Consider the following 16,760-nt stretch of genomic DNA (forward strand, 5'->3'; position numbering starts at 1 on the left):
CCAATGGAATAGAATTGAAAACCCAGAAATGAATCTACAGACCTATAGCCATCTAATCTTTGATAAGGGAGCTAAAAAAATAGAATGGAAGAAAGATAGCCTCTTCAGTAAATGGTGATGGCAAAATTGGTTAACTACTTGTAGAAAACTAAAGCTAGATCCTTATATATCACCCTGCACCAGAATCAACTCCAAATGGACCAAAGACCTCTGAGTCAAAGCAGACACTCTGAAAACATTACAGGATGGAATAGGAGAAACCCTAGGTCTCCTTGGCACAGGCTGAAATTTTCTTTTTTCTTTTTGCTTATGTGGTGCTGTGGAATCGAACCCAGGGCCTCATGCATGCAAAGGAAGCGCTCTACTACTGAGCCACCATCCCAGCCCCCGAAATTTTCTTAATGGAGACCCAGAAACATAACAAATCAAAGAAAGGTTGGACAAATGGGATTGCACGAAATTGCAGAGCTTCTGCATGGCAAAGGACATAGCTAGCAAGATCAATAGAAAGCCCACCGATTGGGAGAAGATCTTCACTAGCCATACAACGGACAAGAGTCTCATATCTAAAATATACCTGGAACTCAAAAAATTAAATCCTCCAACAACAAATCCTCAAAGAAACAACTGTCCAATAAATAAGTGGGCTAAAGACTTAAAGAGAAACTTCTCTGAAGAGGAAAGAAGGATGGCCAATAGATACACAAAGAAATGCTCAACCTCTCTAGCCATAAAAGTAATGCAAATCAAAACAACATTGAGATATCACCTCACCCCAGTTAGAATGGCTATAATCAAGAACTCTAATAACAACAGATGCTGGAGGGGATGTGGACAGAAGGGAACCTTACTGCATTGTTGGTAGGAGTGTAAACTTGTTCAACCACTTTGGAAAGTAGTATGGAGGTTCCTCAAAAGACTCCACATAGAGCTTTCCTATGACCCAACAATCCCACTTTTGGCATTTACCCAAATGTTCATAAACAAGACCATAGTAAAGCTACTAGCATAATTATGTTTATTGCAGCATTATTTACCATAGCTAAGATATGGAACCAATCCAGATGCCCCTCAGTAGATGAATGGATCAAGAAAATGTGGTATATACACAATGGAATTCTATGCCTGCATCAGAAAGAATGACATTGCCCCATTTGTTAGGAAATGGAAAGACTTGGAAAAAATTATATGAACTGAAGTAAGCCAGGTCCAAAGAAACACAGGTCCCATGGTTTCCCTTATTTGCAATAACTAGTATATGTCTAAGTCAAACAAAAAAGGTCAGATAAGTTGATGTTAGGTGAAATGAACTCCAAGATAAGTATTGAAATGTTTTTTCTTTTATGCAATTGTTTCTAACATATTTATAAGATGATTTCTTTGTTGCTTTGTATGTCCTTCCCCCACAGTATAACCCCTGCTTTCACTGTATTTGATGTTGGTATAATTTGTGGAAGGGAAGGGAAAAAACAAATCGTTTAAATAGGGATACAGGTGGACCCATTGCAACAATGAGATGTACAAGTCCTTATGTCGAAAAACAAACTTTACAACTTTGGTGCGGGGTGGGGGGAGACGGGGGGAGATGGGAAGGGTTGGGAAGGGGAAACAAAGGAGGAGGCAACAATGCTTGATAAGAAATGTACTCATTATCTTGCCCATGTAATTATAACCCCTTTATATGGTATTTTCACACACACACAAAAAGACTACCATGAGATTTCCCCTATGACAAGGTCATAAAATTCATTAGGAAAAGCAGCTCCATGTTCCCTCAGGACCAGGAGCCACTATCTGTCTCAAGAAGAAGGGGAGAACAAAACTTAGCTGTACCTGGATAGAGGTTTTACACCATTATATACCTCTGCAGGAACATCTCTACATGTGTGGGCTTCATTATCCAGATCTTATGCAATACCAAGAGTAAGGAAGGGCGTGGGTGATTGGCCCCTGCCCCTCCTCCACTTGCTCAGTTTCTGGCAAGGCAGTGTTTTCTCCCACATCTGTTAATGCTGCCAGCTCTGGTCATAAAGGGAAAGAGGTACATACATTAATGATGACACCTTTGTCGAGCAAGCTCTGCTTCTTGGCTGTCATGACAAAGTAATGGGTGCAGTCCTTGTAGTAAACAATGTTCTCGAGGTCGATCCCTGAAAAGAGAAGTGTTCAGATGAGGGATTTATTTCCTTAGCACCCATTGTATGCTGGGCACTATACTTTACCATAACATAGATCTCATTATTTAGGTATAGAATATTCATGTGAGACAAGTGTTTAAGACATACAAGGCTGAGAAAGACAGAACAGAGTGCCAGATGTTACCCAAGTCAGAGAAGCTAGTTATAGTTTCACAAAGATATCGTGAGAGTCATAACAGCCATGGGCATTGTAGACTAGTATTCCTAATTAGAGGTGCAACAAGTGTTGCAGAAAGACCCATTGCTCTACATGGCCATGGCCATGGCCATGACCATGGAAGCTAAGAGATGACACAGCCAGGATGTGAGCTCAACCCTGGATGGCTTCACGTCCCATCCCCCTGTAAGTTCCATGTGGCAGAGATGCATAGAGCTGTGGAAATTCTCCAAGATTTTTTTTAAGTATTAATGAAATTACACATGAAAACCCAGGTACAGTAGTAGGAGCAATTCAAGTCAGAGGCCTGAGCTGTTATTTTGTGTGTGTGTGCTTTCTATCAACACTTTATTTTTTTGGTTTTGTTTTCATTTCTGTTTTGAGACAAGGTCTTGGTCTTGAGCTATGATCCTCCTGTCTCAGCCTTGCAACTACTGCGATTATAGTTATGTGCCATTGTGCCTATCCAACTACAAAACATTTTAACACTAAGTTTCTACATTTAAAATCATGCTTTAAAATGAGAGCTTGGGTCTCTGTTCTGAAAAGAGGAATGGGGTGGTAGTGGTCCAAGGCCAGCAACATAGGTAGGTATAATCCAAGAATTTAGCAAAAAAAACATATTATCTGACTGCCAGATGGCTTATGCCTGTAATCCTAGCTACTTAGGAAGCTGAGATTTGAGGATCTTAGTTAAAAGCCAGCCCAGGCAGGAAAGTTTGTGAGACTGTTATTTCAAATTAACCACCAAAAAAGCCAGAAGTGGAACTGTGGATCAAGTGGTGGAGCACCAGCCTTAAGCTAAAAACCCAAATAAAAGTCTAAGGCCTTTTGTTATAACCCCAGTACTTGCACCAAAAAGAAGTAAAAAGTAAATTATCAGGGCTCCATTCCCAATCTGCTAAATTAGAAACTCTAGGGATTGGGCGAGTATCCCATATTTTTAGCAAGATCTCTCGTTATGCTGATGCAGAGTTCGAGAATCAGCTTATTTACAGGGAAAGGAAGGAACAAATACATAGTGATCCATCTGCTACCATAGGAGGCATGCTGGGTAACTATAGCAACACCTTTATTACAGTTAAATAGGAAACAGCCATCAATGCCAAGGGCCCCCCAGAGAATCAGGAAATTCATGCTGTTACTGCATGAGGATACTGCTGTGAAGCAACGGCCAAAGGTGACAACCACAGCCAAGTTTAAAGGAAGCTCATTGAAACAGTTAGAAAAACATGCTCAATGCCCTGTAATTCATATTCGGTTGTTCAAAGATTTATTTCCCTGACTTTTGAGAGGAAGGGAGGGTTGAAGAATTCATAAATCATTCAAGAGGACAAAATATACTGGAAGGAAATAAAACTCTTCATAAAATAGTAACTTCATAATAACTCTTAATAATAACTCTTCATAAAATAGTGCAACTATGGAGACACTCAGAGGGTTATGAGATGGACACACATCACTGTGTGTGAGGCCCAGTCTGACTCATCACCTAAACTCATTCCTAGAAAATGAGCTTGAAGATATGAGGCCACAGAAATAGTTATATCTATAATAGTCAATTAATGAAAGGTCTAAATCACAGTCCAGAGTTTGGAGGGAAGGACAAATCAAACATTTTTGGCTTTGTGGTCCATATGGTTTCTATTATACACATAGTGGAATCAGCAACAGCCATGGATGTGTTATAGCTTATCTTTATTTATGGGCATTGAAATTTTATATTATTTTTATTACAAAATAGCCTTTTGAGTTTTTCCTTTTTTTCCCTTTATTTTACTCCTTCAAAAATACAAAGCTAGCAAGCCAGCAAGGAGGGGCAGAGGGAAGGAGAAAGAGAAGAGAAAGAGAAAGAGAGGGGGAATCTAATCTCCTTCATTGGTCTACTTCAAGCCCTGGACAACATTCAGCATGTAGCAGGCATCAATCTATCTTTTGAGTGCATGAATCAGTACATCTAACCTCTAGGCTCATGTCTGGGTGACAAATGCCAGTCAGGAAGTATCCCTGATCCCCTTATGCCCCTCCCCCAGGGCGAAAGAGCTGCTTGCTGCATGGAAGTACCTGGGCTTCAGGCACTACCCACAGGGTCACTGGCTCTATCCTCAGAGCTTCTCCAGCTTACACTGATCTCAGGCACAGCTGTCAACCCTAAATTAGGGGGCTTTATGTGGGTGTCCTGCTCTAGACAGGGAGCTACTTTAGGAGGGAATAGTATCAACTTTAACTTTGTACCTCTATATACTGAGCATTGGCAGATGATGGGCATTCCATAGATGTCTGCTGTCTACTAGTAAATGTCTCTTATCTATTTCAACATACAACATCCAGAAGATTATGTCAGGAAACTCTGACATAATGGTCTGGTTTGGAGACAGGTGAGAGTCTCACCTGTTTCTTCTTTTAGGTCCTGGAAGAATTTCTGGTTGAAGATGAAGGCCACACCACTGATCTCTTCTACCTTTGCCTCAGCGGTGCTGTTCCTGTTGATGAAGTTGGCGGTGATGGCAATAGCCAGCTTCCCTCGGAATTCTTTCCTTCGGAATCCTGAGTGAGGCAAAGGACAACTGGGTCAATCCTTTGGATTTGGTGCAAACACTGAAAACACTGTGCCCTGAAGGCCAGAGGAAAAATGTAGGCAGAGAGTCTGGGTTTGTTCTCATCAAGCATGCTTGTCACAGAGGCTTTGAGATGTCCTAACATGTAGGACAAATACCTTGTTGAGGCTTTGGCAAATAGAGTAAGCTCCTCTAGTGAGAGATCAGAGTGCCCTTCCATGGAGATGGCAGGCATTTTACTACTTCTGCATATGAGCCCCACAGGCACTGGGAACTTTCATGGTTCAAATGACTTTGCCAGCACTTTTCTTGGCTTTTATTTTTCTTTTGAAAATTAGTATTAGATTGATTTCTACAAGATAGTGATTTTAAGAGACTGTCTCTATGGCTCCATTTTACAGCGTGGGCTGTACTGTGTCTCCCCATCCCCAGATTCACATGTTGAAGCCCTAACTCTCCTACCTCAGTACATGACCTTATTTGAAAAAAGGGTTAGCTGATCACTGGTGGTTCACACCTGTAATCCTAGCTACCCAGGAGGCTGAGATCTGAGGATCATGATTCAAAGCCAGCCCAGGCAGCAAAGTCCATGAGACTCTTGTCTCCAATAAACCACCAGAAAACCAGAGGTGGCACTGTGGCTCAAGTGGTAGAGTGCTAGCCTTGAACTGAAGAGCTGAGTGACAGCACCCGGGCCCAGAGTTCAAGCCCCATGACTGGCCAAAAAAAAAAAAAAAAAAGGGATGACACAGATAAGTTTACCTGGGAGTAGTTTGGAGTCCTACTCTACTCTAACTGATGGGAAAAGTGGGTACAGATGCACGGGTAAAGGTAAAAGCAGAAATGAGGGTGATGCTTCTATAAGCTAAGGAGACCAAAGATTGCAGCAAACAGCAAAATTAGAACTGTTACTTCCACATTGCTTTGGCTGAAAGACACTGACTCTTTACTGGGGCCCACAAGTGAACTAAAAATGAGATAAAAGATTGGCATCCCTGCCTCTATTCTACACCTGTCTCCTTGTTCTTGGAGTCTCTCCTAAAATCACCCAGATTCTGAGGGTGACAGGATTATTAGATAACATCTTTATGGCAAACAACTAAAACTACTCCCAAGCAAAGCAGAGCCTCCCTGGCCAGACCATTCCCCCCAACTACCTATAATGACCAGGCTGCATGAGTGATTGTCTCATGGGAACCAGATGGCTCCCTTCAAGGGATGACAGCAATAACAACTCTGGAACCCCTCACAGAACCAGAATCTGCCAAGGACTGTTTTTGCACACCTCTCTCTGACTGCCCCAATTCTTCCCCTTATTTAAAGCTAAAGCTCATTTCTGTACAATGAAGAGGAGATGAAGTCCTTACTTTGCCTCTTCCCATGACATGACTGAACCATATAATAATTATCTTTTCTCCAACCTTCCCCACTACACAACTGTAATTAAAATATTGAAGTGATTGGCTGGACCTGATATGTTGGAACCCAGAGATGGGCCACTGGCTTAGGAGTCTGGTTACAAGCTAAGAGAGAAGCATGGAGCAGATTCCACAGAAAGAACTAATCCTGAGAGGTCTTGATCTTGGACTTCCAGCCTCTAGAATTACAAGGTAGGAAATTTCTGTTGTTCAAGCCACTCAGTTCTGGCAGTTTTTAGGGAAGTCTAAGAAACCAACACAGCAATTCCCAGTGACTGACACTTATTATATATTTCTCCTTTAAATCAACCCATGGTAATTTTTTCACATATTTACAATTTAATATATACAGGTATATATTAAACAATGATCAAATCAGGATAATTAGCATATCATCAGCTCAAAAATTCATTCATCATCTGTTTATGGTGAGACATTCAAGTCTCTTCTTTTAGTATTTTGAAATGCATATTATATTATGGCCATACTATTGTGCAATAGGATATCAGAGCCTATCCTCAGGGCTCTCAGTTTTCCACTATTTACATGATAATTTCTTTTGAGTGGTAGTGACATAGGATCACAGCAGGTTGTCATATTTCTTTTTTTTTTTTTTTTTTTTTTTTTTGGGTCCGGTCGTGGGGCCTGAACTCTGGGCCTGGGCGCTGTCCCTCAGCTCTTCAGCTCAAGGCTAGCACTCTGCCACTTGAGCCACAGCGCTACTTCCGGCTTTTTTTTGTTTTTGCTTATGTGGTGCTGGGGAATTGAACCCAGGGCCTCAGGCATGCAAGACAAGCGCTCTACCACTGAGCCACCTTCCCAGCCCAGGTTGTCATATTTCTTAATCATGGCTGGCACTCTACTTGAGCCATGCCTCCAGCCTGATTACACACACACTTACACACACACATTGTTTTTTTTTTTTTAAAGCTTCTGCTTTTTCTTGTCATACTGAATCTTCTCATGCCATTTATTTATTTGAAGCCAAACACCTGTTGCTAAAGTTTGACTATATTATTTATTTGTTGGCAACTAAATCCAAAAATTCATTTTTGTGTGTGTGCTGATACTGAGGCTTGAACTCAGAGCTTGCCTGCTGTTTTGCTCAGGCTGGTACTCTACCATTCAAGCCATAACTCCACTTTTCTATTTTTGGCAGTTAATTAGAGATAAGAATCTCATGGACTTTCCTGCTTGGGATGGCTGTGAGCTATGATCCTTAGATCTCAGACTCTTGAATAGCTAGGAGCCACCAGTGCCTGGCTTCCAAATTCATATATTGGTAGTATTGGAGATATGGCCTTTGGGAAGTGATTGGGTCATAAATTTTCTGCCCTTAAGAATGGCTTAATTCATTCTTGGATTAATGAGTTAACTGGTGATATTGGGAGTAGCTTTGTTGTAAGAGACAGTACTCTCTGCCACGCCTGCTTCCTTGGCACGTAATGCCCTCACCATGTTAGATGTAGCAAGGAGACTCTCACCAGGTGTTAGTGCCATGCTCTTAAGACTTCCAAGTACTATGAACTAAACAAACCTGTGCTCTTAATAAACTATCTAGCTTCAGTTGTCCTGTTACAGCAGCAGAAAACAGAGTAAGGTCTTAGTCTTACATGTACAGACATGCTGGACATAAACTTTCCCTCCAGTCACCTTTGGGAGTTTCCCAGCCTCATGCTGACTCTTTGAGTATGAGGGGATCCTCTCTATCCAAAATGCCTTTAACAGGAGCCCTGGGTCATTATTCAATACTTCTTTAAGCTGTCCATCATTAGACTTTTGTCAAAATATCAGAAATGGTCATTACTAGTCTTCAGGTTAGTATTTCTCACCTGGAGTGACTTTGCCTCCCAGGGTATATTTGGCAGTGTATGGGGACATTTCTAGTTATTATAACTGGTAGAATGGATGCAGGAAGTGGGTGTAGAGGGTATGCTACCATAATCTACTGGGTGAGACCATCAATTCCATTAAACATCCTTGGGCAAAGAATGAGAGCCCCATGACAAAGAATATAACCAATATTGGGAAAGCCTGCCTTAGTCTAACCATTTTGGGCTAAGTTGCTTAGATGGTTCTATCCTTTCCATCTTTCTTTCCATGCTCAAGAAATGCTAAACTATATTCAAGCTGAATATGGATCCTAGATTTTCAAATATTCAGAATCATAATTTTAGTATGACACAAAAATGTGCCATAAATTCCTCCAGTACACTTGGATAGGATTGTAGGGAGGAGGGTATGGAAGCGGAGAATGGCAAAAGGAACTGTATAGCAGATGGGAAGGGCTCGAGGTAGAGGGCCATACATCCTGAATTTTCTGAGACCAGCTTTGTAAAGAATGCCCCAACCCTAGAGAACATGCCTTCCCAGATCGATATCTGTAGCCTGTTATTCATAATGAGGGCAAAGCAAGATGGCAGAACTGTTCCTCATTTAAGACATGCCACTGGGGACCATGGCATCATTCATGGTCTGATAGTACCATTTATATACATTAAGGTTATCTGGGGGGAAGGCCAAGGTAAGTGCTAGTCATGGAGTTCTCTCTCACCTTAAGTGAATCTCACTCCAAGAAAGCACATATGCTTCCAGCTTTAGGACCTAGAGAAGTGTGGTTCTATACCCTGCCAGGCTGGCAGGACTTGTATAACTTCCCAGCAGTGAGTATGCTTGAGACTTATGAAGAATGGGCCACCTCCTTCATTTAGTAGTGTATTTTAAACGTGAACAAATGTCATTAATAGCATGAAATGTTTACCTTGGATGAAGTGACTCTGGAAATGCTTGGTGCCCTGGCTCATACATTGGCAGGTGCTCCACAAATGTATGTTGACTTTTCCCATGACACTGTACCTCTTTGAAGCATTTTTGTATGCTAGTCCTTTCCCAGTCTTCAACATATTGCCCTGGGAGAATTACCCTGCCCTTCTGTGAGACTCTCTTCCAGTCTAGTTTTGGCATCTTTATCTTGTCCATCCATCTCCAATGTTCCTTTCCTAGCCCCTCAAAGAGTTCTTACCTTCCAAGGTGTTCCTGCGGCCATCTGCACCAATGATGACATCAAATTCAAATTCAGAAAGGGCATGGTCCATAGGGAGGAATTCTGCCCGCCAGCCAATTTCTACCAAGATAAAAAAGATGAGTTGAGCTGACAGGAAGAGGTGATTGAAAAAGTGATATCACTCCTATATATTGGCCAGAAATGTGTGATGTACCTCAAGAACAGCCTCTGGAAAAAAGGACTAGAGATTCTTGCTCCCTCAAATTTTGATATTAGTTCAATTCAGAACAAACCAAACCAGCAACATCGGTTCTATGCTTGGTTTTGTTGACCTTTTCTTCTCTCTTCCAATTCCCCCATATTTTTTTTCTCAATGGCTCTGGTATTGCCAAAGAACTCAAACAAAATGAATGGGCAGGCTGTCACAGAGCCAGATTAAATTTCTACTTTTGCTCAAAATGTTTCATTGGGCAGCATTTTGCCTCTAAACACATTTTCAGGTGAAGCATAGCTGAGGACTGAGTGTCCAGGAGAGGTGTGGAGATAGTTTGAAGGTCATAGTCTCTGAATACCAAATAATAATGCTGTCCTGCTACACAAATAACGAAAGCCCTCTAAATTCTCAAATGTTTTGGCAGGACACAGAAGAAGTCAGAGATGTACCTTCTGTAGGTAACTACAAGATTTTTGACAATAAACTCAAAGGCCAGCCCTTCCAATGCTAGAGAAGACTTTGGTAATGCGTAAGATGTCAAGGCTTTCAAACTTAACTCTGACTGTGATACCTATAAGTGATCAGAACTCAAACATTAAAAAAAAGGAGAAACAGAAACATGATAGGACATATCTATAAGGGTGAATTTCATGGCTTATAAAGTAAACCTCAATAAAGTTAAAAACATTACATACCAAAATATTCTTATTTATTTTATGGTGCTAGAGGTCAAACTCAGGGCTTTAAACATGCTAAATAAATACTACCACCGAGTTATAACTAGTCCTTCCCTCAGCAACATATTGACATTTTATTTAGGTAGCACTGGGATTTGAACTTTCTTGCTTGCTAGGCTTAATGTGCTAATAGTGAGATACACCTCCAGTTTCATATTCCACCAGTTCTTTTTTGGAGATATGGTCTTGCTTCCAGTCTGAGTGTATGCCTGAGTCAGAATCTGCTTAGTTTAGGCTTCCTACAGTTGATGGGGTCACAGGAAAGCCCTATTATGTTCAATTTCCCTTTTTGGAGATGGAGTCTCATGGACTTTTCTGTCTGGGGTGATCTTAAACCTTGATCTTCTTATTGTTAGTTTCCCAAGTAGCTAAGATTACAGGCGTGAGCTACTGGTACCCAGTTCTATTTTATGGATGCTCTGGATTTTTAAAATATCTTGTAAGTATAAGGTATTTACTAGACTTTAAAATATCTTCTAAGCACCATAGGAGCACCCACATAATTCTGCATGAACTCTCAGACACAATTTGAAGTGAATGTAAAGGAACTTTACCAAACTACCACATCTGTCATCTTTCTTGCTATTGATTAGACTTCATTAGACAAAGTAGAGTCTCCCAAAGACAGAGTAACCAACTTACAGGTTTCAAAATCACCCAGAACTGGAGAGAAAACGTAAAGTGATAGTAGTGCTTAAAGAAGGTAAAACTATCTTCCAATAGCAGTATGCCATACAGCTTCCAATGAAAACAACACTAGCATGCATAGCCTCTGTGACCTATGAATGAAATGGCTGGCTTGCAATACCTGACTTTGAGGCAGAGAAAGAAAATAAATTATACTGTACTTTGATTTTCTTGATCTTCAGGAGGCTCTAGAACCTTTACAAACTCCACATTCACATGGATTTCAACTCCCAACATCAGGGCCACCTTGAATAGGATGAGCTGCAGTTGACGAATACCTGTCAAGAGGTGAGATGAAGAGAGTTAGGGCATCAATAGCAATATCTGAACACCTCTTATATGCAGAATGCTGCATGAGCATAGCTCAGGGATCTTGGTACAGCAATATTTCAACAATGATACCACTGGGGTTTGTGGCAAATACTTTGTGTCTCTTCATTTGTCCTGCACAGTGGTCCTTGGGGACCACAGTTATTACTGAGGCTTATGTGACTTGCTCATGGAATCTCGCACATTACTAGAATGTGGGCACAGTTTTATCTGATTCAAAAAATCTGTTGTAGTCATTTGATGATGCCATTGTGAGAAGGGTTCTGGTTTTTCCTTCCTCCTTTCTGAGCTGGCCCTGGGCTTGCTAAGGTAAAGATGGAAGCAGGAAGAGAAGAGAGGGGAGAGAGAGGAGAGAAAGGAGAGAAAGGACAAAGAGGAGAGAGAGGGGAGAGAGAAGAGAGAGAGGAGAGAGAGGGGAGAGAGGGGAGACAGGAAAGAGAGGGGAGAGAAGAGAGAGGAAAGAGAGAGGAGAGAGAAGAGAGAGGAGAGAGGTATGAGAGAGGAGAGAGAGGAGAGAGAGGAGAGAGGGAGCAGAGAGGGCAAAGAGAAAGAGAGTGTGTGTGTGTGAGAGAGAGAGTACATGTGTTAAGGGCCACAAGTTAGTGATCAAGTGTGTCTCTAGATGATCTCAGATCTAAGCTCTTCATTCTCCAATGGTAAGGACAATCATGGGCATGGTGGTTTGGCAGTAGGATGATAGAATAGAGCCTGAGCTGGGGTCCTGAAAGCAAAATAGGATGAACCAAGAATATCAAATCCCAATGGCAGATTTAGGACTATGACCGCTACAGGAGGCTAGGGCACTTGGAACCAGCAGGCTTCTCTTTCAGTGGTGAGAAGTCAGATGGCCATGAGGAGTATGAGTGGGTAGTATAAACACTCTATATCTCCACTTTCCAGAATAGTAGTGGAGCACCCACAGAGGGCTGGGGGTGAGAGTTAGAGAAAGGAACAGTACTTCTGGCTGCCTGGGGAGGAACTAGAGTTGGAAGGAGGTGGCCAGCTCTGCCTCTAATCTAGGGCTCCCAGGAAGGAGTAGGTCCTAGAGTGGAAGAGGAACAAAAGGGGATGACATGGCAAAAGCCAGTGGCCTCTTTTCCCCATGGCACAGAAGGGAGACCATCTGCTAAGAACCAGCAGGCTGCAGTGGAGGTTTAAAAGCACCATGCAGGGAAGTAGGACACTAATACAGGACAACTACTAAGCCATGCCAAGCACAAGGGCACAATAAGGTCTGGAAACCAAATGGTTTGAATAGAAGCCAATGAATGGTTTTACAGAACCCAGTCCCCCTCTGGTCATGAGCCATCCTTCCAAGGAAGCCTGGACCACTCCTCATATGTCAAGGTTCCTGATCTCTCTGTATTTAGCACACAGCCCAATAGGTGCTCAATAAATGTCCCCCCCACCCCCGCATCTCTCTCTACTATAGGGATTGGAGTGATGATCATTCTGAATATTCCAATCTCACTTTCAGAGTTTCCACATGCTGGGATATTTCCAAAGATGAGGGGTTAAATGAAAGCCCTGTCAATGAGGGCAGGAAGGATCCTACAAGACCTTCTGAGGCCAGCACTGCCTCTCAGGAGGACTAACAACAAAGTGGTACTCAGTGTCATCACTTTCCATTGGTAATTGACACATATTCTTCCATGGGTAGGACAGAAAAATCCTGAAAGCTGACACTGCAGCTTTCTAGGCAAATCCAATTTTCTTTCCATTGGACTCTGGAATTTTCTCATCCCAAAGTGGGAATAAGCTCTGGAGCCACTGCTGGTAAATTCTTCCATGTCTGATTAAAAATGACACCTTATTGTCTATTGTCTCCAAGCATTCCTGCCTAAACCACGCCCCCTTCCTCCACCAATTCCTATCTTCACAAGAACATAGCTCTGTGGACTTTTCTCTATCCCAGTTCTACAGAAAGGCACTGGTTGACAATGCAGCTCTAAGGATGTCACTGCTTCTTTCTCACTGGGTGTAAAATACTTTCCTGAGTACCTCCTATGTGCCAGGCAGAGCACCACGCATGTTGCAAACCTGACCCTGTGTGATCCTCTCACCAGTTCTAGCAGACAGGCATTAATCCCATTTTACATGACATAAAACTGAGGCCTGAGGAAGGTTAAGAAATTTGGCACAAGACAGAAAGAAACAAGGGAGACAGACTTTTTAGACCCACATCAGTTCAAACACTTGCCCTCTCTTCACATGTTAACTTCCCTCACTTCCATTACCATAAATAAAATGACTAAGGATCCCCTCTTTGTGAGGCTGTGAGGTGGGGTACTGCTTTCCCCAAAGCCATTCTGCATAGATCTTGCTCTGAGAGACTCAAGCTAGAGAAATGACACAATGGAAGAGCTGTGGCACTCTTCTCACACTATGTGAGCAGTCAGAGGTAGCCCAGGGTCTGGAAATCACATTCTGTAACTGTTTCCTTTCCTCACGGAAGTGCTTCATGACACCTTCTCTAACAAAAACCCCTATATGAGCTCTGTGCTCTGTCAGAGAATATAAATCTATTTATACCATTCTCCGGTTCTGAACCCTGCCACTGCTCCCAAGCATCAAGAGTACCATGTCCAAAGTCCTTAGCACAAGAAGGTCTCTATTATCTGGCACTGTAATAGTTTTGTGCAGCTCCCTCCCTTGAATATCTCTAGTAAGTGTGGTACATTCTTCTGAAACATAGACAAAATCTTGGTGAATTCCCCGAATACGTACTCAGCTGCTTACCTATGGTTCCCATGATTTTGTTCATTCATTCATTCATTCAACAGGTGAGCCACTACTATGTGTCAAACGCTCTTTTATGTCCCAGGGGTAGATATTTTGGTAACCAAGATATGTCATAGTCCTTGAACAGCTGGTGTTCAGCCTAATATGGAATAGTATAGGGCTAAGAACAAGACGCAGAAAGGCCTTGACTGTTAGGATGGATGTAAGAAGTCTCAGACACTATTCACATGGGACTATCTGGGACTCCTAGATGTGGAGATATGCCCCACCCACTGTGAGATCTTGACCTTCAGGGGGCTACCACTACTCCACTTACTGATGTGGTCGATGGAGCCGGCACAGAACTTCCCATAGAACTTCTTGGCTCCCAGGCCCCGCAGGTCATGAATGGTAAAAGGCCAGAGATGTAGCACATTGTTCCGAGAGAAGGTGTCCCTCTTTTCTACCACAACCACTTTGGCTCCCAGGTAGGCAAGTTCAATGGCAGTGCGCAGGCCACATGGTCCTCCCCCAACGATGAGACACTGCAGAGGTAGAGGGGAGAGACTGAATAACCTGAAACATAGTGGTATCACAGGGAGGCAAATTCATTAGCAAGGGTGCACCACATGCCTATTGGAGTCTGTCAGTTACTCACCTAGAGCATGTGGGTCTACCATGGCCCAGATACCATGCAAACTTGGGGAGAGATGCATTGATAAAAGGACTCAAGAGAAGGCACAGTAAGATGAAGGTCAGAGGGAGATTGGACCTCCTTTAAATTCCAGTTCTTTCATTGGACCACTTGGTTTCCTGTGACATGGTCTATGAAGAGTTGCTCTTTCTCATAGGGTTGTCAAGTAAGCTCTCTCTAGAAAAGCATATGGTTGTGTCTGTGTGACCCCTGGTTGGGCAATAGCTTCTTAATATCCAAAGCACAAACAAAAGAAAATGGATAAATTAGACTTCATCAAAATTAAAAACTAGTGTTTCCAAAGATGGAGGGAAATATTTGCGAACTATATATCTGTCAGGGCACTGGGACCCAATATTACATAGAGAATGCTTACCATTGAATAATAAAACCACAATAGCCCAGTGAAGACCAGGCAAAGAATTTTCATACCACTCTAAAGAAGAAATACAAATAATCAGTAAGTGCATGAAGAGATACTCAATGAAGGTCACTGGATCTCAGAGAAATGCAAATGGAAACCATATTGAAGTATCAATCACCTCCCATTTACCAGGATGGTTATAATAGAAAAAAAAAACCAAAAGAACAAGTGTTAGTGATGATATGGAGAAATTCAGACTCTTACACATTGCTAGTGGGAATGTAGCACTGCTGTGGATGTGTTGGAAAAGTCTGGTCATTCCTAAAATAATTAAATTTAGAGCTACCAGCAATGCCTAGGTAAATATAGTCAAAAGAAATGGTCATAATAGTCCAAAATGGGGCCCATTCAAGTATCCATTAATTAATGACAGGCTATGATTCAGCCAGACAATGTAATTTTATTCAGCGATAAAAAATGTAAATCTTGAAAACATTGTGTTAAGTAGAAGAAACCCAATACAAATGGCTGTATATTGCACATTTCTATTTATGCAAAATGTATAGAATAGGGAAATGCAGAGAAATCACAAGTAAATTAGTTGTTGGCAAGGAATAGGGGTGGAAGGATTGCGGGGAGTGCCACTGGACTTGACGCTTCTTTTTGGAATGTTCTGGAAATAGTGATGATTGCAAAACTTTGTGAATATAGTAAAACAATTGAATTACACAGTTGAAGTAGGTGAATAATACAGAATGTAAGTTGAATCTTAATAAAATTGTATGGGAAACTATATATGGCATAGTGCTTTGCACTCACTAGTGTAAATTTTATTCTTATTATTGAAACCTAGTTCTTGTCTTCCAGAAACTCTCAGGCCAGGGGTAAATTCAGACTTTGAAATAATAGCCTATCATGTGGTTAGTCTATTTGGAAGCCACAAGGGAAAAGTTAATCCTGCCTAGTAGACTGGAAACAATTCCATAGAAGAGGATCTTTGAAAGTTATCATTATAATCAGCATCACTGTAGCCTACACTTGATGAACATTACAAAGTTTTCCAACTGCTTTACATACTTCAGCGCTTAATCTTCCAAAAAGCACAGTGCTCATAGAAAGGAACTATTAGTAAGCTATTTTGCAGATGGAGAAACTGAGGTTCAGCAATTGGCCCATGGAGTCATAGATTGAAAGGGACAGAGCCAGGATTCAAATCCAGATGGTCTCATTCCAGAGCTCATCCTGTGGTACTGCTTCTGATTTACTCAGGATAAAAAAGGAGAAACATTGCAATGGAGGACACACTTCATTCAAAGAGAAAGGGTTTAGGGTGGAAAGAGAGGATACTTTAGAGGAGAAGAAAGAGGACAATCAGCTTGGAGCCAGATAAAGTAGGTCTTTGATGTCAAGCATGGTCACAGGTGATAAATGGGACTCTACAAATGCCGTGCTCAATTCTCAATAGACAGTGCATGCTAAACAAGACCAGGGCCCTTCCCCAGGGAAGACACAGCCCTTTAGGAGAACAGTGGAGATAAATGGTGACCTAGGTGGTTGCACTCGGCAAAAGCCCTTCCATTCAAGCGTTATTGTATGAGCAATTCTGATGTCATCTAAAACCAGTGCTCCATAGCAGTGTTCCAGCCCTTCCCAAGTTAAGAGGTCACCAAGGTATCAA

The 16,760-nt window shown here is 41.9% G+C and overlaps 1 protein-coding gene across 3 annotated transcripts in view; it reads right to left on the minus strand.

Annotated features, from left to right (window-relative positions):
• Mical2 (microtubule associated monooxygenase, calponin and LIM domain containing 2) overlaps positions 1-16,760 on the minus strand; it is a 200,880-nt gene that overhangs the window by 105,916 nt on the left and 78,204 nt on the right. For all 3 annotated transcript variants that reach the window (XM_042691530.1, XM_042691528.1, XM_042691529.1), the window contains exons 4-8: positions 14,362-14,569; positions 11,135-11,251; positions 9,354-9,455; positions 4,747-4,902; positions 2,050-2,150 (exon numbers count right to left, since the gene is read on the minus strand). In XM_042691530.1, coding sequence (XP_042547464.1) covers positions 2,050-2,150; positions 4,747-4,902; positions 9,354-9,455; positions 11,135-11,251; positions 14,362-14,569 — 684 coding nt within the window. The remainder of the gene's footprint in view (positions 1-2,049; positions 2,151-4,746; positions 4,903-9,353; positions 9,456-11,134; positions 11,252-14,361; positions 14,570-16,760) is intronic.

The sequence above is a fragment of the Dipodomys spectabilis genome, unplaced genomic scaffold (genome assembly GCF_019054845.1).
Source record: "Dipodomys spectabilis isolate Male_0828 unplaced genomic scaffold, ASM1905484v1 ptg000145l, whole genome shotgun sequence".
Lineage (NCBI taxonomy): Eukaryota > Metazoa > Chordata > Mammalia > Rodentia > Heteromyidae > Dipodomys > Dipodomys spectabilis.